Below are 16844 nucleotides of genomic sequence, written 5' to 3'. Positions count from 1 at the left end.
TCCCTAATGGAAACATTAAATATATACATAGGAAATTTTATGGCATTTTCATTTGCCCTTGCCCCACCAATGAGGCACGAGGCAGTTAGGAGTAAGCAGCCCAATTCCCAGTCTTCTCCCTCAAACCAGAAGAAGCAGAATAGAGAATATTTGTCACATTCAAACCTATCTGTGGGCTCCCACAGGGACTGGTTTCTGTCTTGTTGGATTCAGGGCTCAGTGTGGATCTTAAGCTGTGGAAACAGTGAAAGGCAGTGGTAGGCACCATGCCACATGGAAAATGCAGGGGGAAAGCAGATATATGTATGTCTAGGCACAGAAATTATGGGCAGAAGGATATAATAGAACATGTGAGGCCTAAAAAAAAGCTGGGGTGGGACTCTGGAAAATTAACACATCTAAGCAGTCATCTATATGAAAGAAACTGGGGAGGAAAAGGCACAGTAAAGCCCCGGCAGGACACATTCCTAGAAAATACCCACGAAGACAAGCTGATCCCAAAACTCAGGGGCCTGCTAATTAGTGAAGATCTTCTACACCAGTCTTCAAAGACTGGGAGAGGTGTTTGTTTTTTCACATGCCCAGTTTTCAAATGAATACCACAAAGCATTTAAAACAAACAACAAACAACAAAAAAACTACCATCCCTTCAAAAGAATGAAGTAAATTCCTACTAGCTTTCAGTATTGGACTCACTAGATGAAGACATTAAAGCAACTATCTGAAATATGCTCAAAGACCTAAAGTTAAACACAAAGAACTGACAAAAATAGGGAAAATGACATATGAACAAAATGCATCATCAACAATGACACAGAAATTATTTAAAAGAATGAAATAAAGATTCTGTGAAGATGGAGAAGCAGGAAATACCAGAAATCCATCTCTCCACCTACAGAGCAATTGTACTGGAAGAAGTTATCTGATGTTACTGTTTTTAACTTTGGAGTCGATTAGAAGGCTTTCAATTTCTAGGGCTCTACTTGATGGCGGAGGGTGGGAAGAGGGAGAGAGGCAGAAAAAATAACTATATGGTACTAGGCTTAATACCTGGGTGAGGAAACAAACCCACATGTCACCTGTTTACCTGTGTCACAAAACTTCACCTGTACCCCCAAACCTAAAATAAAAGTTTAAAAAAAAAATCTCTTGGCTAGGTGCGGTGGCTCACGGCTGTAATCCTAGCACTTTGGGAGGCCAAGGCAAGTGCATTACCTGAGCTCAGGAGTTCAAGGCCAGCCTGGCCAACATGGTGAAAGCCCATCTCTACTAAAATACAAAAAATTAGCTGGATGTGGCAGCGTGCACCTGTAATCCCAGCTACTCGGGAGGTTGAGGCAGGAGAATTGCTTGAACCCAGGCGGCAGAGGTTGCAGTGAGTCGAGATCACGGTACTGCACTCTAGCCTGGACAACAGAGCGAGACTCCATCTCCAAAAAAAAAAAATCTTTTCTCTAAACATTCCTTTCACTTTATCCCCCAAATAAATCTCCCTTTGCATAACATTTTCAACAAATACTCAGGCCAAAAACTGGCACTTTAACTTATGACTTGGAATTGTTGGGAATAAAACTCCAGAAAAAAATTGCTATTGAGTACTGAATGTCTTTATTGATAAACTAAATATATTTTTAAAACATAATACAATAATTATGTAGATGGTAAAATATAAATTGTTTACTTAGGAGATTAATACATAAATCATATTTACAGATCATTGACTTCAGAAATAGTTTGATGACATTTCAATTTGAGCAAAAGATGAGGTGCTCAAGTATGGCATTCTGTCTCATTGAGACAGAATTCAAACTTTCTGTGAAGAGAAAGTCCCCCATTTCTTGGTGTGCTTCAGGACCTCCGTATTCTTTAGATTTGGAGGCACCGCCCATTGAGGAGCTGGCTGCGGTGTTACAGCGAGAAGGAGGAGGAACTCCAGGCCAGGGGCGGGGTACCCCGGATCCAGTGACCTCAAGGACTGCTCAGATGGAGTCAGTGTGGGAACAGAGCCTGGCAGCTCGGGAGGCCTGAGTGGAGGGCAGAGAACAGTGCTGCTCTAAGACCCAGCCCCCTCGTGGGGGAGGGAGCAGCAGGGCTTGGCTCTCAGCTGCCTGGCAGGTGTGGAAAAGCTCCTTGTGACTGGGTGACTCTCATGGCCTCTCCCAGGGCCTCCAGTGTTGTTAGCATCTCTACCAGCTCCTCTTGTTGCCTGGAGAGTCTGGATCTCTCTTCTTTCAGTTCTTAAATCAGGGACGTGAATTTCTCCATCAGCATCGCATTGGTGCTATTCACCTTCTTGTAAGCATCTACAAAGCCGGGGGTGTTGAAAGACTTTTTCTGTACTCTGACATCTTTTAAAGATGCCTCAGTCTCTACAATCTGTTTTCTTGTCAGTGAGCTGGCAATTCCTCCTTCACCTGTGAATGCAGTGTTTCTGCAAGTTGCCTTTCACCTCTTACACAGTCAGTTCCTAAGAGACAAGTCAATAAAAGTAAGAGACTCAGCAGTAAGCCCGTGAGGTGTGGACACACCACTGTCTTCCCATCGAGGCTGTGGAAAGTGATTTGAGGACTCGGGTCATAGGGTGCAGCCCCACCATCTCCTCATCCAGCTTCCCAGGAGTCAGCGCAGGGTCCAGCTCCACAGAAGATCGCAGCCCCTCCATGGCACCACAGCCACTATAGGGCTCCACCCAGTAACTGCGGATCCCACAGCCACAACAGACACCAGAGAACACCCTGACATTCCGCCTGGCATCCAACCAGCAGCGGGCACCCTGAATTGGTCAATTGTATGATTGGCTAGAGGGAGAAATTTGTAAATAAAACATACTTTTCTCTATTATTAACAGGAATACTATTCTGTTTTCTTATTCTTTTATATTAATAAAAACTTAAAATATAGTGAAGTATGCAGATGTTAACTGCATGATTTCACAAATTTTTAAAATTTTATATTCCTTTCAGTAGCCAGCAGCCCTCTCAATGTATGGCTCATGTCCATTAACACAGATAATCTCCCCTGCAACTTTTCAGATAACACTGTCCACCCTCCACAGGTGGCCCCCGTTTTGATTCCTGTCAACATACATCAGTTTGGCCAGTTCTTCAACTTCGTAACAATTAGATCACAATGTACACTTTCATGTCTGCCTTCTTTGCTGAAAGATGCCTCCTTATTCCACAGACTTTGGATCAGTGGGCATGTGGGAATCCAAGGCAGACCATGAAATGAGGCACACTGATCTATGAGTGAGTTCTTTTGATGGCCTCAGAGTAGACATCCAGGTATAAAAGTCCATAGCTCAGAACATGGTTTTCTCTGTAATATAATGGGGAAACTTTTATCTTAGTATTATTTATTCTTTAATTTTGTGATTCATAAAGCTGATGGTTTTTTATAGAAAAGGCTTAAATGATATTAGTTTCCCATTCAATTCTCTGAATAAATTGACTTTCATTTACTTGCTATTATCAGTTCTCAAGCTATATATCATTATATCATCTAGTCATTTCAGACTAAAACTTTAGTAATTCATATTCCTCAGGAATGGGATGGTTTATTTCTAAATTTTCATTCAACGTACTCAGTTTTGCTTGTTTTATGTCCATAAAACAATGCCTAACTACTAGTTTAAAGGTACCTTTTCACAGTGTAGGTAATTTAAAAATATATATATATGTAAATACATAAACTAGTTTTAAATTCTTCAGTAAGAAATGAGGATTTTTTTTCTTTAACTCAAAATCTGGGTTAGAGAATTTAATCTCACATTCCTACAAAATATCTAACAGTCTTACAGTATTTTCTAAAGACCTCCTCGTCCCAGTTATAATTTTACACATTTCAAGTGAAAGATACCAGCACTTTAAGCACATGCTCATGCTTAACAAATTTCAAATTAGAGGACAGTGATGAGGCTGCCATCATGTTTAAAATTAAGAAAATTAAAGTGATGAAGATGGTGATTTGATTATCCTAATTCTTTGTATTCAAAAATATTATTTCCAACAACTAGGCAAGCATAAGTGCATCTGTGTCCATTCATTCTTTCTCCAATATGATTCATTTAAAATACCCCTTCCCCTTTCATTGATAATGGAAATATATACCCAACTCATTTAGTTAGAATGAAAATTTTGGAGTTTTTGAACCTCACCAAGCCCTGATTTCTGTGCTTGCGTTTTCATTTCCTCCCCACCAAACTATGTCATAGACATTTGTTATGAAGAGATAAATGTGAACACATTAAGGTTTCTTGTTACCAAGCCACAGAGACTAGGATGATAATAAGAAAGTGAAACCTGTTTAGCAAGAAAGCCAGCCTTTGCTCTATTTTATTATTGGGTTAATCAGGAAAACAGGTTCTGATGCAGGACTGTTTGGATTTCCCAGTAACGACAGCTCAGTATTTGTGATGAAGCTACTCTGAGGTTTTCTTACTACTATACTTTGAAATAATAAGAAGTGCACGTTTATCTTGTAATAAAAATGTATATGGACAGCAAGGGAACTAGGACAGCTAAAGCAATTTTGAAAAACAAGAATGCCATCTCTACTTTAACACTTACTACATACCTAATAAATTCCACACGGTATCGGCAAATGGATAGACTTATTAATCAATGGGACAGAACAGTCTCAAACAAATATGCTCAACTGATGTTTGAAAACATGCAAAAGCAGTTCATGAGAGGAAAGCCAGCCTGTCCATCAAATGGTGATTGGGCAACTGGACATCCATAGGCAAAATAAACAAAAGCCAAAAAATCAAACCTTGACCTAAACACCTGTCTTGGGCCATTCAGGCTGCTATAACAAAATGCCATGAAGTGGGTGGCCTATAAACAACAGAAATGTATTTCTCACAGTTCTGGAGGCTGAGAAGTCCAAGATCAAGGCACTGTCACATTGGGTGTCTGCCAAGGACCCATTTCCAGCTTCATAGACACTGTGATCCTCTGTTTCCTTGCTGTGTCCTCAGATGATGGAAGGGACAAACAAGCTCCCTCAGTCCTCTTTAATAAGGGCATTAATCCCATTCCTGAGGGCTCTGCCGTCACCCAAAATGCATTCCATATCCAATGAGCAGCTGCCTGGCCTGCAGGACAATCTGTGGTTAACGAGCCCCAGGACACGACACATCCTCAACCTGGCTTCCAGCCCTTACTGGATGGGGACAAGATTAAAAAAAAAAAAAAGTATAATAATAGATAAAGCCCAGGACAAACTAGAAAACTTCAGGAGTGTATTTGTGGTACTGGAATTTCAAGGAGTTGAGGACATCATTACGTCTTTCAATTAAACTAGTTACTTGGGACCTATCAGAGACGTGCAAGTTCTATTCATTGTCTTTTTCGAGAGCCAAGGTGGTATATTCTAAGAAGTAAAATATATGCCTTGGGTGTTATTAGTAACATGTTAACTCTGAAGGGAACAAGGAATATCCTAGCAAGGTCTTACATTTTGACCTTAGTCTGTGTGGAGATATGTGATTTTGATTTAATGCTTTGGGGGTCTGTGATGTAAGAGATTCCTGGAGGGTTTGTTTGATGTGAAGGGGAGAGTTTTCAGATTTACAATAAATATGAAGATGAAGCCAGTTGTTGACCAGGACATCCCGTGCTAAGATGACTGCCTGAAGTTTTGGCCAGTGGTGGTTTTGGGGTCCTGTCCTTTTTTACGGATATCCTGGCTAAGGGATGGAAAGCAACAGCTTTCCATAAACTTCACCAAGGATGATTAGCGGTGACGTCTGCATGGTCTATGACTCCCATTACTGTTCACTCCGTTAACCCCACGGGGCTTCCCAGGCAGTCAGGGAGTCTAGGGGAGGAATGAGCTCCTGGTATTTGGCAAGGGACTTGGGCCAGAGGAAGCTGCCCACTCCGGCAGGTGGAAGTATCAGGGGGCCCAGGTTTTGCTCCATCCTGCCTTACAGAGGCCTAAGTAGCTGTGCCAACCTTGTGAGCTGCAGTTTCCAATGACCCAAAGCATAAGGGGCAGCTGGGTCTGGAGGGTGAAAGGCTCAAGGACTCTCACAGTCTCCCATTTCCAAGACAGCCCAGTAGGCAGCGGTCCTTTGTTGTTCTAATGGTGGATACCAGGGGACCAAGGGGGTAACATCTTGTATCAGAAGCTCCAGGCAACTAAAGGCCATCCTAAATAGTCCAAAGGCTCCAGGAGGCATTGCAAAAGGCTGCCAAAGCTTCTCCAGTGGAGTTTTTTGAGGCCATTCACAGGAGTGTCTAATGACTTTAAAGTAAAATTTGTAAATGAGGAATACATTTCCACCAGAACTCAAAAGTACTAAAGTACTTTAAAGTATTACATGAATCTCCTGGAGGAGGACATCCTCCCTGCGCTCCTGGAGAAGGGGGATGTTGCTAAGATCTCGTCTGCAAAGGTCATGTGCAATAACAGAGACAGAGAGACCTCCTAGGCGGTCTGGAAAGCTGCACTGGGTCCCTGCAGAAGGGGAAGTAAACTGAAGCTGAGAGGCAAAGGAAATAAGCACTAAACAGAACCGTCAGCCAAACCCTTAAGAGCAAAGGATTTACCAGGTAACTGAATAAAATTAGCAATTTAAATGAATTAGGTATTGACTATGGCGGCCCTAATGGATGGGACCATAACATTAAGGTTGTAGTAATCCATCATCATGAGGTGCCCTTTATGTATGTGTGTGTGTATGTATGTATGTATATTTTTCAGATTTGGGAACGGAAAAATTGGGCTGTTGAAAGCAGCAGTGAGGATAATCACGTCTTTACTAGGTTTTATAGAATTAATCATTGAATGCCTTGTTTCAACTTACATTGGGTCACATAAATTATCTTAACTGGAGGTTCACGGGGTCGCATTTTAACCAAGTTTTTAAGTACCGAAGACTTAATTATTATTTATTGTGTCAGACCTTCCATCTATGCCCAATGTAGTATATTTTACATCAATAGATATATGACTATGGGAAACTTAGGCAAGGCTACAGTTAAAGTGAGGCATAGTCATTTTTTAAAATTTCATATGTAGTTATCTTCTCAGGCTTATGGGAGCAGTGGAATTTAGTGTAATCCCCAGGCTTATAATTTGAGTGTCCAGCTCATTAAGTTCATGAATTATTTTCTATTAGTGCATATTAACATTGTTAAAGTTAGAACCTATGTTGTAGAAGCATAAAAGTCAGTCAGTGCCCTTTGTTAAATTCTTCAGTATATAAATATATGAATTTTTAATTTCTAGCTGGATTTGATTATATTAAAACCATAATGAGGTACCACTTCACACTTACTAGGATGGCTCTAATTTTTAAAAAGTGGAAAGTAAGTGTTGGCAAGGATAGAATCAGAAACCAGAATGCACTGCTGGTGGGAATGTAGTTTAGTTTATTATATATTTACATCAAAATATTATCTATAAACATTATTTTTTACTTTCTCCTTTATCCAGAGGTTTGTTTGTAAATCAATAGGTGATCTGAGGCTAGCATTATGTTTGCTACACTGGCATTTGCTTAGTCCTTGAAGTTCCTCTCTTTTTCCCACTTTTGACTTGTAGCTAGCTGCCTAATCCGACATTCTCTTTTTCTTTCCTATTTTTCTTTCATTTGCTTTAGGTTTCTAGCCTCCTGAAACTGAAGTTTTCTTAGTCTCTGGTTGGTAAGAGCAACAGAGGGAGGCGGGAAGTGGGTACTGTCTGGTATGGCTGCTCCAACCCCAAGATAATCAGTCCCTTTTTTTCCTTTTAAGTAAAATCTTTAGAATAAATTGTAATCTAGGTGACCACAAACTTTTGTTCCTTTTCCTCTCTTTGGATGTTTCACCTGACAAGCCCCTGCAGGACCAAGTAGCCCCCTGTTGCTTTGTCCTTTCAGATTGTTACCTAAGAAAAATCGGGGAGGGTACTGGCCTTGCGAGCAGTTGCTTCCCTTTCCAGGGTGTCCCACTTGACCTCTGAGGGTCAGAGGGAAGAGGAGCAGAAGGAATGTGGCAGCAGGGGAAGTGCCTACCTCAGCACTGCCTCCTCCAGGGCACCATGAGGATTCAGGCGTCTGAGTCAGGGCTGGGCAACTGGTCCTTTCACTGCTCCCAAGTCACCCCTACAGTGAAGCCTAGTAACACCATCTCCAACCATAACTAAGGGGAAATCCTGACTCCCCTGGAGCCTGTTGCATGTATCCAGTTTATTATTAGTTTTTGGTGTTGAGTCGTATTAAATTGTTTGAATATACAATCTGTGCACTCACTTGTCGATGGACAGTGGGTTGTTTCCAATTATTGGCTATTATAAACAGACTTGCTAGGAACACTGTGTAACAATTCTTTGTGTGGACATTTGTTTTCACTTCACTTGGGTAAATGCTCAAAAGTAGAATGGCTGACTCAAATGTTACGTCATATGTTTAACTTTTCAAGAACTGCCAACTTGTTTTCCAAAGTGGTTGCACTAGTCCACATTCTCACCAACACTAAATCACAGTGCCAGTTGTTCCACGTCCTTCGAAACCATTTAAATTACAGCCATTCTAGTGTCTAATGGCATCTCATGATTTTGTCTTTCCATTTGCTTGTTTTTTTGCCATTCACCTTCTCTGGTGGAGCATCTGTTCAAATATTTGGCCCAGTTTAAATCTTTTAGGTGGGTTTCTTATTCTTGTTTCAGACTCTAAGTGATCTTTATGTGTTCTACAAGTCCTTTATCAGACAATATGCTTTGCTAATATTTTCCCCACTATGTCTTGCCTTTTCATTTTTTTTTTTTTTTTTTTGCAATTAAAGCCACTTTGTTTCAGTGGCATTAATTACCTTCACAACGTTATGTGACCATCATCACCACTATTTCCAAAATTTTTAACCATCCCAAACAGAACTCTACAGCCATTAGCAATAACTTCCCACCTCCACCCCACCCCCAGCACCTAGTTACTGCTGTTCTGTCTGTAGGGAACTTACCTATTCAAGGTATTTCACGTAAGTGGAACATATATTTGTCCTTTTGTGTCTATTTATTTCACTTAGCATAACATCTGCAAGGTTCATCATGTTGTATGTATCAAAACTCCATTCCTTTTATGGCTGTATAGTATGCCACTGTCCCATATATGATGCATTTTCTTGATCCATTCACTTTTCAATGGACATCTGGGTTGTTTCCAAGTTTTGGCTATTGTGAATAATGCTGCAATTAATATGAGCATATAAGTATCTGTTCAAGTCCCTACTTTCTTTTGACTATACATCTAAAAGTAGAAATGAGGGGTCATATGGTAATTTTATGTTTAGCTCTGAGGGACTGCTGAACTGTTCTCCACGTGGCTGTACCATTTTACATTCCCACCAGCAGTGCATTCTGGTTTCTGATTTCTATCCTTGCCAACACTTACTTTCCACTTTTTAAAAGAGTAGAGCCATCCTAGTAAGTGTGAAGTGGTACCTCATTATGGTTTTAATTTCCATTGCCCTGATGGCTAATGATTCTGAGTCTCTTTTCAAAATATGTTAGCCATTCATGTATCTTCATTAAAGAAATTAGTAATGCTCTGCCCATTTTTAATTGGACTTTTTGTTAAATTGTAGTTCTTTATATATTCTGGTATTAATCCCTTATCAGATATATAATTTACAAGTATTTTCTCCCATTCTGTAGGTTGCCTTACTTTTTTTGATAATGTCCTTTGATGCACAAATATTTTTAATTTTGTGCATAAAAATTTTTTAATTTTAATTTTGATGAAGTCCAATTTATCTTTTGTTATTCATGCTTTTGGTGTCTTAAGAACCCTTTGGCAAATTAAAGGTCATGAAGTACACCCCTATGTTTCTTCTAAAAGTCTGATCCATTCTTCACTGATCCATTTGGAGTAAACATTTGTATATGGTGTGAGTTAGGGCTCTGAATTCACTCTTTTTGCTTGTGGAAATCCAGTTATTCCAGCATCATCTGTTGAAAAGATTTTTCTTTCCTCATTGAACAAACTTGGAAACCTTGTCAAAAATCATTTGGTTACAGGTGTATGGTTTAGACAACTCCCGAATTGTAAAAGGAAAGAGAGAATCAGAGATGGTAACTATAGTATGTTTGTTACTGAAGGGAATGACCCAGAAGAGGGGAAAATTGATGATGCAGGAGAGGAGAGAACTGCTTGTCTTAGCAGGCACAAGGTGATGGAGTTTGGAAGAGGAATACAAGTGGAAGGTCTGGCCTTGGAGAGTTTATCTAGAAGAACTGGCAGGAAGGCCAGTATGCCACTGCAGATGCTAATAGGTAGGTGGGCACGGTAGCAAATTACAGAAATGAATCCATTTACTCAACAAATACTTACTGGTTGCCTACACCTTACTTTGTGCCAGATATTGTTCTAAGGATACAATTGGTATTTTCAGCCATTTAAACTTTAGCCATTCTAATTGGTATCTAATGATATCTCACTGTGACTTTAATTTGCATTTCCATTTTTTTCTTTTCTGATTTTTTTGCCATTGATCTTCTCTGGTGAAGTATCTGTTCTGTTCTGAGGGTTCTCTGGTGAACCCTTATACATTGCTGGTGGGAATGTAAAATGGTACAGCCACTGTGGAAAACAGTTTGGCAGTTCCTCAAAGAGCAAAACACGATTACTGTATGATCCAGCGATTCTACTTTTAGGCATCTAAATAACTGAAGGCATGTACTTGAACAGATACTTATATGCCAATATTTATTGCAACATTATTCACAAGAGCCAAAAGGTGGAAATACCCCAAGTGTCCACTGAAAAATGAATGGATAAATATGCTATACGCAGGCAATGGAATATTTAGCCACAAAAGGAGTGTAGTTCTGATACATGCTACAACATGGATGGACCTTGAAAATGTTCTGCGAAGTGAAGTATGCAGACACAGTGAATCAAAACACAGGTCCCTGTGCTCAAGGAGCTACCACATTTAAGGATAGGAAAGCAATACCAAACACAAAGGACTATGGTAGGCTTGAGGATCTGAAAGTTGAACTGGACTGGGGCTGTTTGGGCAACATCATCAAATTTATGTTTAAAATGGCTGCTAGGGGGCCCATCAGTGGTTACTGTAGAAAATCTGAAGGTTTCTTTACCTCCCAGGAATAATTTTGGTCGGTAAGCAACATTAGTGTAAGTTTTCACGTGTAAAGTCAATATATCAACTACTGCAGATAAAAGTGAAGACAAATGTGTCTTCTGTAAACTTGCAGTAAAGCAATGGATTAAATTCTGGGATTTAAATCTTCTGAATAGTGTTTCCTCTCTCAAACTGATCCATAAGTAAATTGTTTATATGTCCATCTGTTTTAGAATCCAGAATAAGTAGAAAGTCAAATAAAATTTATTATCACTGACTTTTTATGGAAACTCTATACCCTCAAAAATTTAAAATCTTAATTAAAAGTCCAGTGAAGACTTAACTGTAGAAGCAAATGAAGATAAGAATTGCCACATCAGTGAACTTAATACTTGTCTCATGGTTCTTCTACCATTTTTGTATCCTAAAGGTTCACACTTAAGATGACATACCACCCTCAGAGCAGTGGAGACTTGATGGGCTAATCTAGACCTAAACCACCTTGAAAATCTGCTCCCACTCATCACTCAGAAGCCACTTCCACCTATCCCTAAATTCTCAGAAGAATCCTGAGTCATGAGAGAAATTCTAAAGAGCCAGTGAAGGATCTTTACAGGCTGAAAAGGAGTCCTGAGGAGATACTTATTTTGTTTCTGAACTTCTTTGAGCATATCAGATCAGAAATATCTAGGCCTTAATGAAGTCATGTCTTTCGCAGTGACATGGATGGAGTTGGAGGCCATCACCCTAAGTGAAATAATTCAGAAACAGAAAATCAAGTATCACACGTTCTCACTCGTAAGTGGAAGCTAAACAATGGGTACACATGGACATATAGAGGGAAAGAACAGACTCCCGGGACTCCAAAAGAGAGAGGGTAGTAGGAGGGTGAAAGGTGGAAAATTACCTATTGACTATAATGTCCACTACTAAGGTGATGGGTACACTAGTAGCCATTATGCAGCATGTCCATGTTAACACACCTGCACACGTACCCCTGGAATCTATAAAAATGAACGTTTAAAAAATGTAAACATTAAGCCTCCAAGGGATAAAGACAAATGGCCTCTACTCCAGGTTCTCTCTCAAACTGCAGTGGGCAACAGAAAGGAAAAATTCCAGGTAAAAACAAAAAGCCGACCACAGGTGACTTTTTAAGTGGTATTATGAACTGTTCTTTCATGCTCAAGGTCTTACCTGGGTGTCTGTATTAAGGACATTCATGAAGTAAGACTGGAAAAGAGTAAGAAAACTTTGTAAAATGTCATGGAATCACAGTAAAATATGCCACTATTTGACACTAGCCGAATAATGTACTCATGATACTTAATATTTTGTAAATTTCTATAGTATAAATGGAAAAAAATTCTGATTGTTATTTTGCTTCCTGGACTCTTGCTTTTTGGAAAGTGTTTCACTGAAGATCAAAAAGTACTATTGCTGGGAAAATAAATATTTTAGTGATGAAGTTCTATGTGGCTTCAGTCAAAGCATCTCAATGTGTGGTGTGTATATCTACATATAGATAGATATGCTATTATCAATTTCTCAGACTATATTTTGAAATTGCCAGTTTCGCCTAGAATTACTCAAATGTCAAACTGAGTCTTCCAATTTAAGTATTTTAGGATCTTATGGTCAGCATGAGAAATAAATTTGTATGCAATTCCTCCAACTTCCAACAAAGGGATTCCTATAGTTAGAAAATCTTTTTGTCTGCTATACATTGTAATATAAAATCTAAAAATTCACCATATTCCAGCCTCCAACACGTGTTTGGAAAAAAAAATACGTACATATAGAAGATATGCTTTGTTACTTTGTTCTAATATATTTTTAAAATACCATTATAAGAGCAGAGTTCTGGAGCAGAAATATGCAATTCAACTTTATTGATTATGCCTAAGGCATAGGGAAATGAATTAAGTGGAATTATGGATGGTGGTAAATAAGATGAAACAGGATGACAGAAAGTAATAAATACAGATAGTTTTTTGATGGATCTTACAAACTATTAGTAAAAATGTGTAATTCTCACCTCAAAGATGCTTTAAGCTACGAAACACATTTAAATGGAGTAACTAAAAGAAGATAAATTAACAGGATGTGAAGGGATTGTGTAAACGTGAGAGGCTAGTAAGGCTGAAACCTGTTCTCCTCCAAATATTTCTGACATTTGTTGTATGCTTAAGGAGCATATATTTCTTCTAATAAGCTTTACACAAGTAGTTCTTATGGATATATCCTTTCAAACATAAACCAAAGCCAAATAAAAGTAAAATTTTTCCTAATTTTTCTTATCAGAAAAGTTAACAATCCCCTATCTTAAATACAATTTCCAGCACCTACTAATGGTTCTAAGATGTTCAAAAATTTAATTCTGCTTAATATTGGGATGAAATCTGTCTCCCAGCACAGCAGGATAAGGATCTATCAACCATTATTCAGAGAGCCCAAGGACAGTCTTCAAGTCTCTATTTTACCATACCATTCTCCTTATGTTCCTAGTACACTTTTTTAAAGAATTATGTTTTAGCTTCATAAGTGAACTACCCACCAACCAGAAATGCTTTTCCTCAACTTCTTTAATCTATAAAAATTTCATGCACACAACCTGATAAAATACATCAGAGTGAAGACATCCGATTTAAGTATTTTAGGCATATTTAATAAATAACTTCAGTAAATAGCACTGTAAAAAGTGAACTGTTAAAACTAAAGGCACTTAAAACAAGAATATGACTAGTATGAAACAAGATGGGCAACTCAAATGGTGAGAAGTAAACATACAGTGGTCTGCTATGGCACTAATTCAAAGTAAGACTCGCATAGGTGAGAGCTGTTGCATAGCCACGGTACAACTTCACATGTTCATTAAAAAGGCAAATTGACCGCTAAAACTTCAAAGAAAAAGTACTCATAAAAAAAGTCTTACCCCAAAATTGCAAACAAATACATTAAAAGATTAGAAGAGGTGATAAAAAGCACCAGACATTAAACAAAATAAAAATAATAAAATAAATTCAACTCGAAAGGTCCCCATTCAGCAAATACTTTGCAAAGTATGGCCTTTATGTAAAAAGTGCTAAATCAAGGACTTTTTAGCAGAAAATTGCTCGGTTCTTTTACCTAAGGCTTGAATTTGTAAAGTGAAGGCATAAAAGTTACCAAACATTAAGTAACTCTTAAAATGGCACACAGGTTTTAAAGCTATTGGTTCTTCCTTCCTAACTCTCTGAATTTTTCCCATGGCCTGTGGAGATCAACTATTTCAAACCTATTTTACACCAGCAACTCTAAATGTACTTGTCTTTCAGTTATGTCATCAGTCATGTCTAACAGGCAAATAGCAAAATAACAGATTTAAAACAATCCTTAACTAGCTAGCTGGACATTTACTTTGGATTCTGCGTAACTGCAAACTGACATATTTGTAAAGCTAAAAATCAGTTTTAATACATGATTAACAGAAACTCTCATCATGCTCATTAACTATTGCCCTTTCAATCACTGTAGAAATATCACTTAATCCAATAAGCTTGATTTCAATAGTCCAGGAAGAAAAGGTCAAAAAGGCACAATGTGACCTTAGCTGACAAGAATAACCATCCCGTCTCAAGTCTTTTGTCAGTCCCTGGCATGAATTACATTATTTTCAAAATAATAAAACATTTAAAAAATTATACATATTATACATTTTCAAAACCTGCACATGAGCCAAACCATGGCAATATTGCCCTAAAGCTACCTAACTGTGACTATGGAAATTGCTACTTTGCATTCAGTGTTGTGGGATTTGCACAGGCGGTACTCATTTTCCCTCATACTTCGGATTGACCACAGTTGTCACGGCACTCTTATAAATAGGATTTTCACCCTAAAAAAAAAAAAAGTGAGAAAAATTATCACTCTACTAAAATTATGTAGAATAATTTTTATAAATCAAGACTAAAAGTTGCAATCATCTTAGGAAGTCATTTCTATTTTATTTGTCCAGATATCACGGTTGTTTTAAAGGCATTAATAACGGCTTATATAAAAATAGAAAAGGGAAGCTTTGCTTTACAAGTCTAATGATGCCCCTATCTGGTGCTATTTCATTCTTGAGTCCTTCCTCCATTGGAGGCTTGATTTAAGAATGTTCTCCATGGCACACAATGTACTGTCATCGTGAATTCTCTCCTTTGAATTAGTTTGTAATGCCTGCCTTAAGGAAGCATGAACTCTGCTGCCATCACTGCCTGATTCTTATCCCTTTATCGTGAACAGAAGGCGCCTGCTAATCAAAACGGGAATCCTTAGCTTTCACTGCTGGTAGGGAGGTGTGCTTCTGGGGTCTCCTACAGAAGTTACTAATTTAGAGGGTAAGGCTGTCATTGTGTCATGGACAGCACTGTGCCCCACCAAGTCACACTGCCAAATTTGCTTAGAATGTTAGATAATTACCATTCCTTATGAAATAATTGTTATTCTTCAATATCATAATGGTGATATGTCTTACTGCAATGCTATAATTTAGTAAACAGTACTGAAATCAAGGCTAGCAAGCAGGCTCCAAGCCATAAACACAAGAGATCTTTCAAGATCCAAAAATATACTGACAGTGATGTTTTCAGCAGAAAAAAAACATATCACCGTATCACCATTTTCCTTAAAAATTCTCTTTTACTGCAAGTGCTACATGTAAATACTTGCTATAGCATTCTTTTTTCTCCTGTTCTTATAAATTGAAAGCAGGCTTGAAAGCCAAGTGAGAAGTGTGACCAAATAACACTATAGCAGAGCAAATTACAGTGAGTACAAATCAAAAATACTTGTTAACTACCAGGAAAATTTTTTTTCAGGAAAAAATTAAGATTTTGGAATGTTGTTCAGTTTTATATCTCACTATAGAACCAATTGCAAGTGATTTTTAAAAAAATAGAAAGCATCTAAAAACATTTTTTGATCTAAAAGTAAATTTTGTTTTTAAAGTTTATTCACACTTCATTGCAGACTGTATTTGGATCTGCCTTTTGGTGCCACAATTTCTGCCCTCGTATAGTTTGGTGGGTGAGAGACATGAAAATAAGGCACTCTGATAAGTTTACAATAGAGTTATGAACATAATCTGGGAATAGTATAAGAAAAAACTTATCAACTTTAAGAAGATTAAGGATATTTTCATTGTGAAATTGACTATAGATAAATTATTGGCTGGTAAACAGAAATCTATGCAAAGTCAAGGTGTAGGGAAAAGAATGGGACATTTAAATAGAAATATATATAGTTCAGAAGCTTTTAGAGTTAGGGGAGGGCAGGCGCAGTGGCTCATGCCTGTAATCCCAGAACTTTGAGAGGCCGAGGTTGGTGGATCACTTGAGATCAGGAGTTTGAGATCAGCCGGGCCAACATGGTGAAACCCCGTCTCTACTAAAAATACAAAACTTAGCTGCCATGGTGGCGGGTGCCTGTAATCCCAGCTACTCGAGAGGCTGGGGTAGGGGAATCACTTGAACCTGGGAGGCGGAGATTGCAGTGAGCCGAGATCACAGCACTGCACTCCAGCCTGGCCAAAAGAGCAAGACTCCATCTCAAAAAAAAAAAAAAAAAAAGAGTTAAGGGGGCATACGTTTTGAGGTGAGGAGACAAAGGAAGAACGGCCCTAGAAGCCTTGCTATGAAGTCAGAACTTCATCCTGTAGGTATCCCATACCTGAGGGAAAAATGTAGCATATAAAAGGCTGGGTCCCGCAAGACACCAAATAAACCTCTGTGATTTCAGCTCAGCAGC

General features: G+C 38.6%; 1 protein-coding gene and 1 long non-coding RNA gene across 4 annotated transcripts in view; both read right to left on the bottom strand.

Moving 5' to 3' along the window:
* Nucleotides 1–1591: 1591 nt before the first annotated feature.
* On the bottom strand, nt 1592–12263 carry LOC115900370. Its single transcript, XR_004060014.1, has 2 exons — nt 8949–12263; nt 1592–5166 (listed from the first exon to the last, which is right to left on the bottom strand). It is a non-coding gene; the product is annotated as an uncharacterized LOC115900370 (long non-coding RNA).
* Nucleotides 12264–12947: 684 nt separating this feature from the next.
* ITGB1 (integrin subunit beta 1) overlaps nt 12948–16844 on the bottom strand; it is a 59582-nt gene continuing 55685 nt past the window's right edge. For all 3 annotated transcript variants that reach the window (XM_010364437.2, XM_010364438.2, XM_030940621.1), the window contains one exon: nt 12948–14949. Coding sequence is in view for 1 of the 3 variants with exons in the window: in XM_010364438.2 (XP_010362740.1) it covers nt 14884–14949 (66 nt within the window). In the remaining 2 variants the exon portion in view is untranslated. The remainder of the gene's footprint in view (nt 14950–16844) is intronic.

The sequence above is a fragment of the Rhinopithecus roxellana genome, chromosome 11, assembly GCF_007565055.1.
Source record: "Rhinopithecus roxellana isolate Shanxi Qingling chromosome 11, ASM756505v1, whole genome shotgun sequence".
Lineage (NCBI taxonomy): Eukaryota > Metazoa > Chordata > Mammalia > Primates > Cercopithecidae > Rhinopithecus > Rhinopithecus roxellana.
The sequence above is the reverse complement of the archived record's forward strand: the minus strand, read 5'-3'. Positions and strand labels throughout refer to the sequence as shown.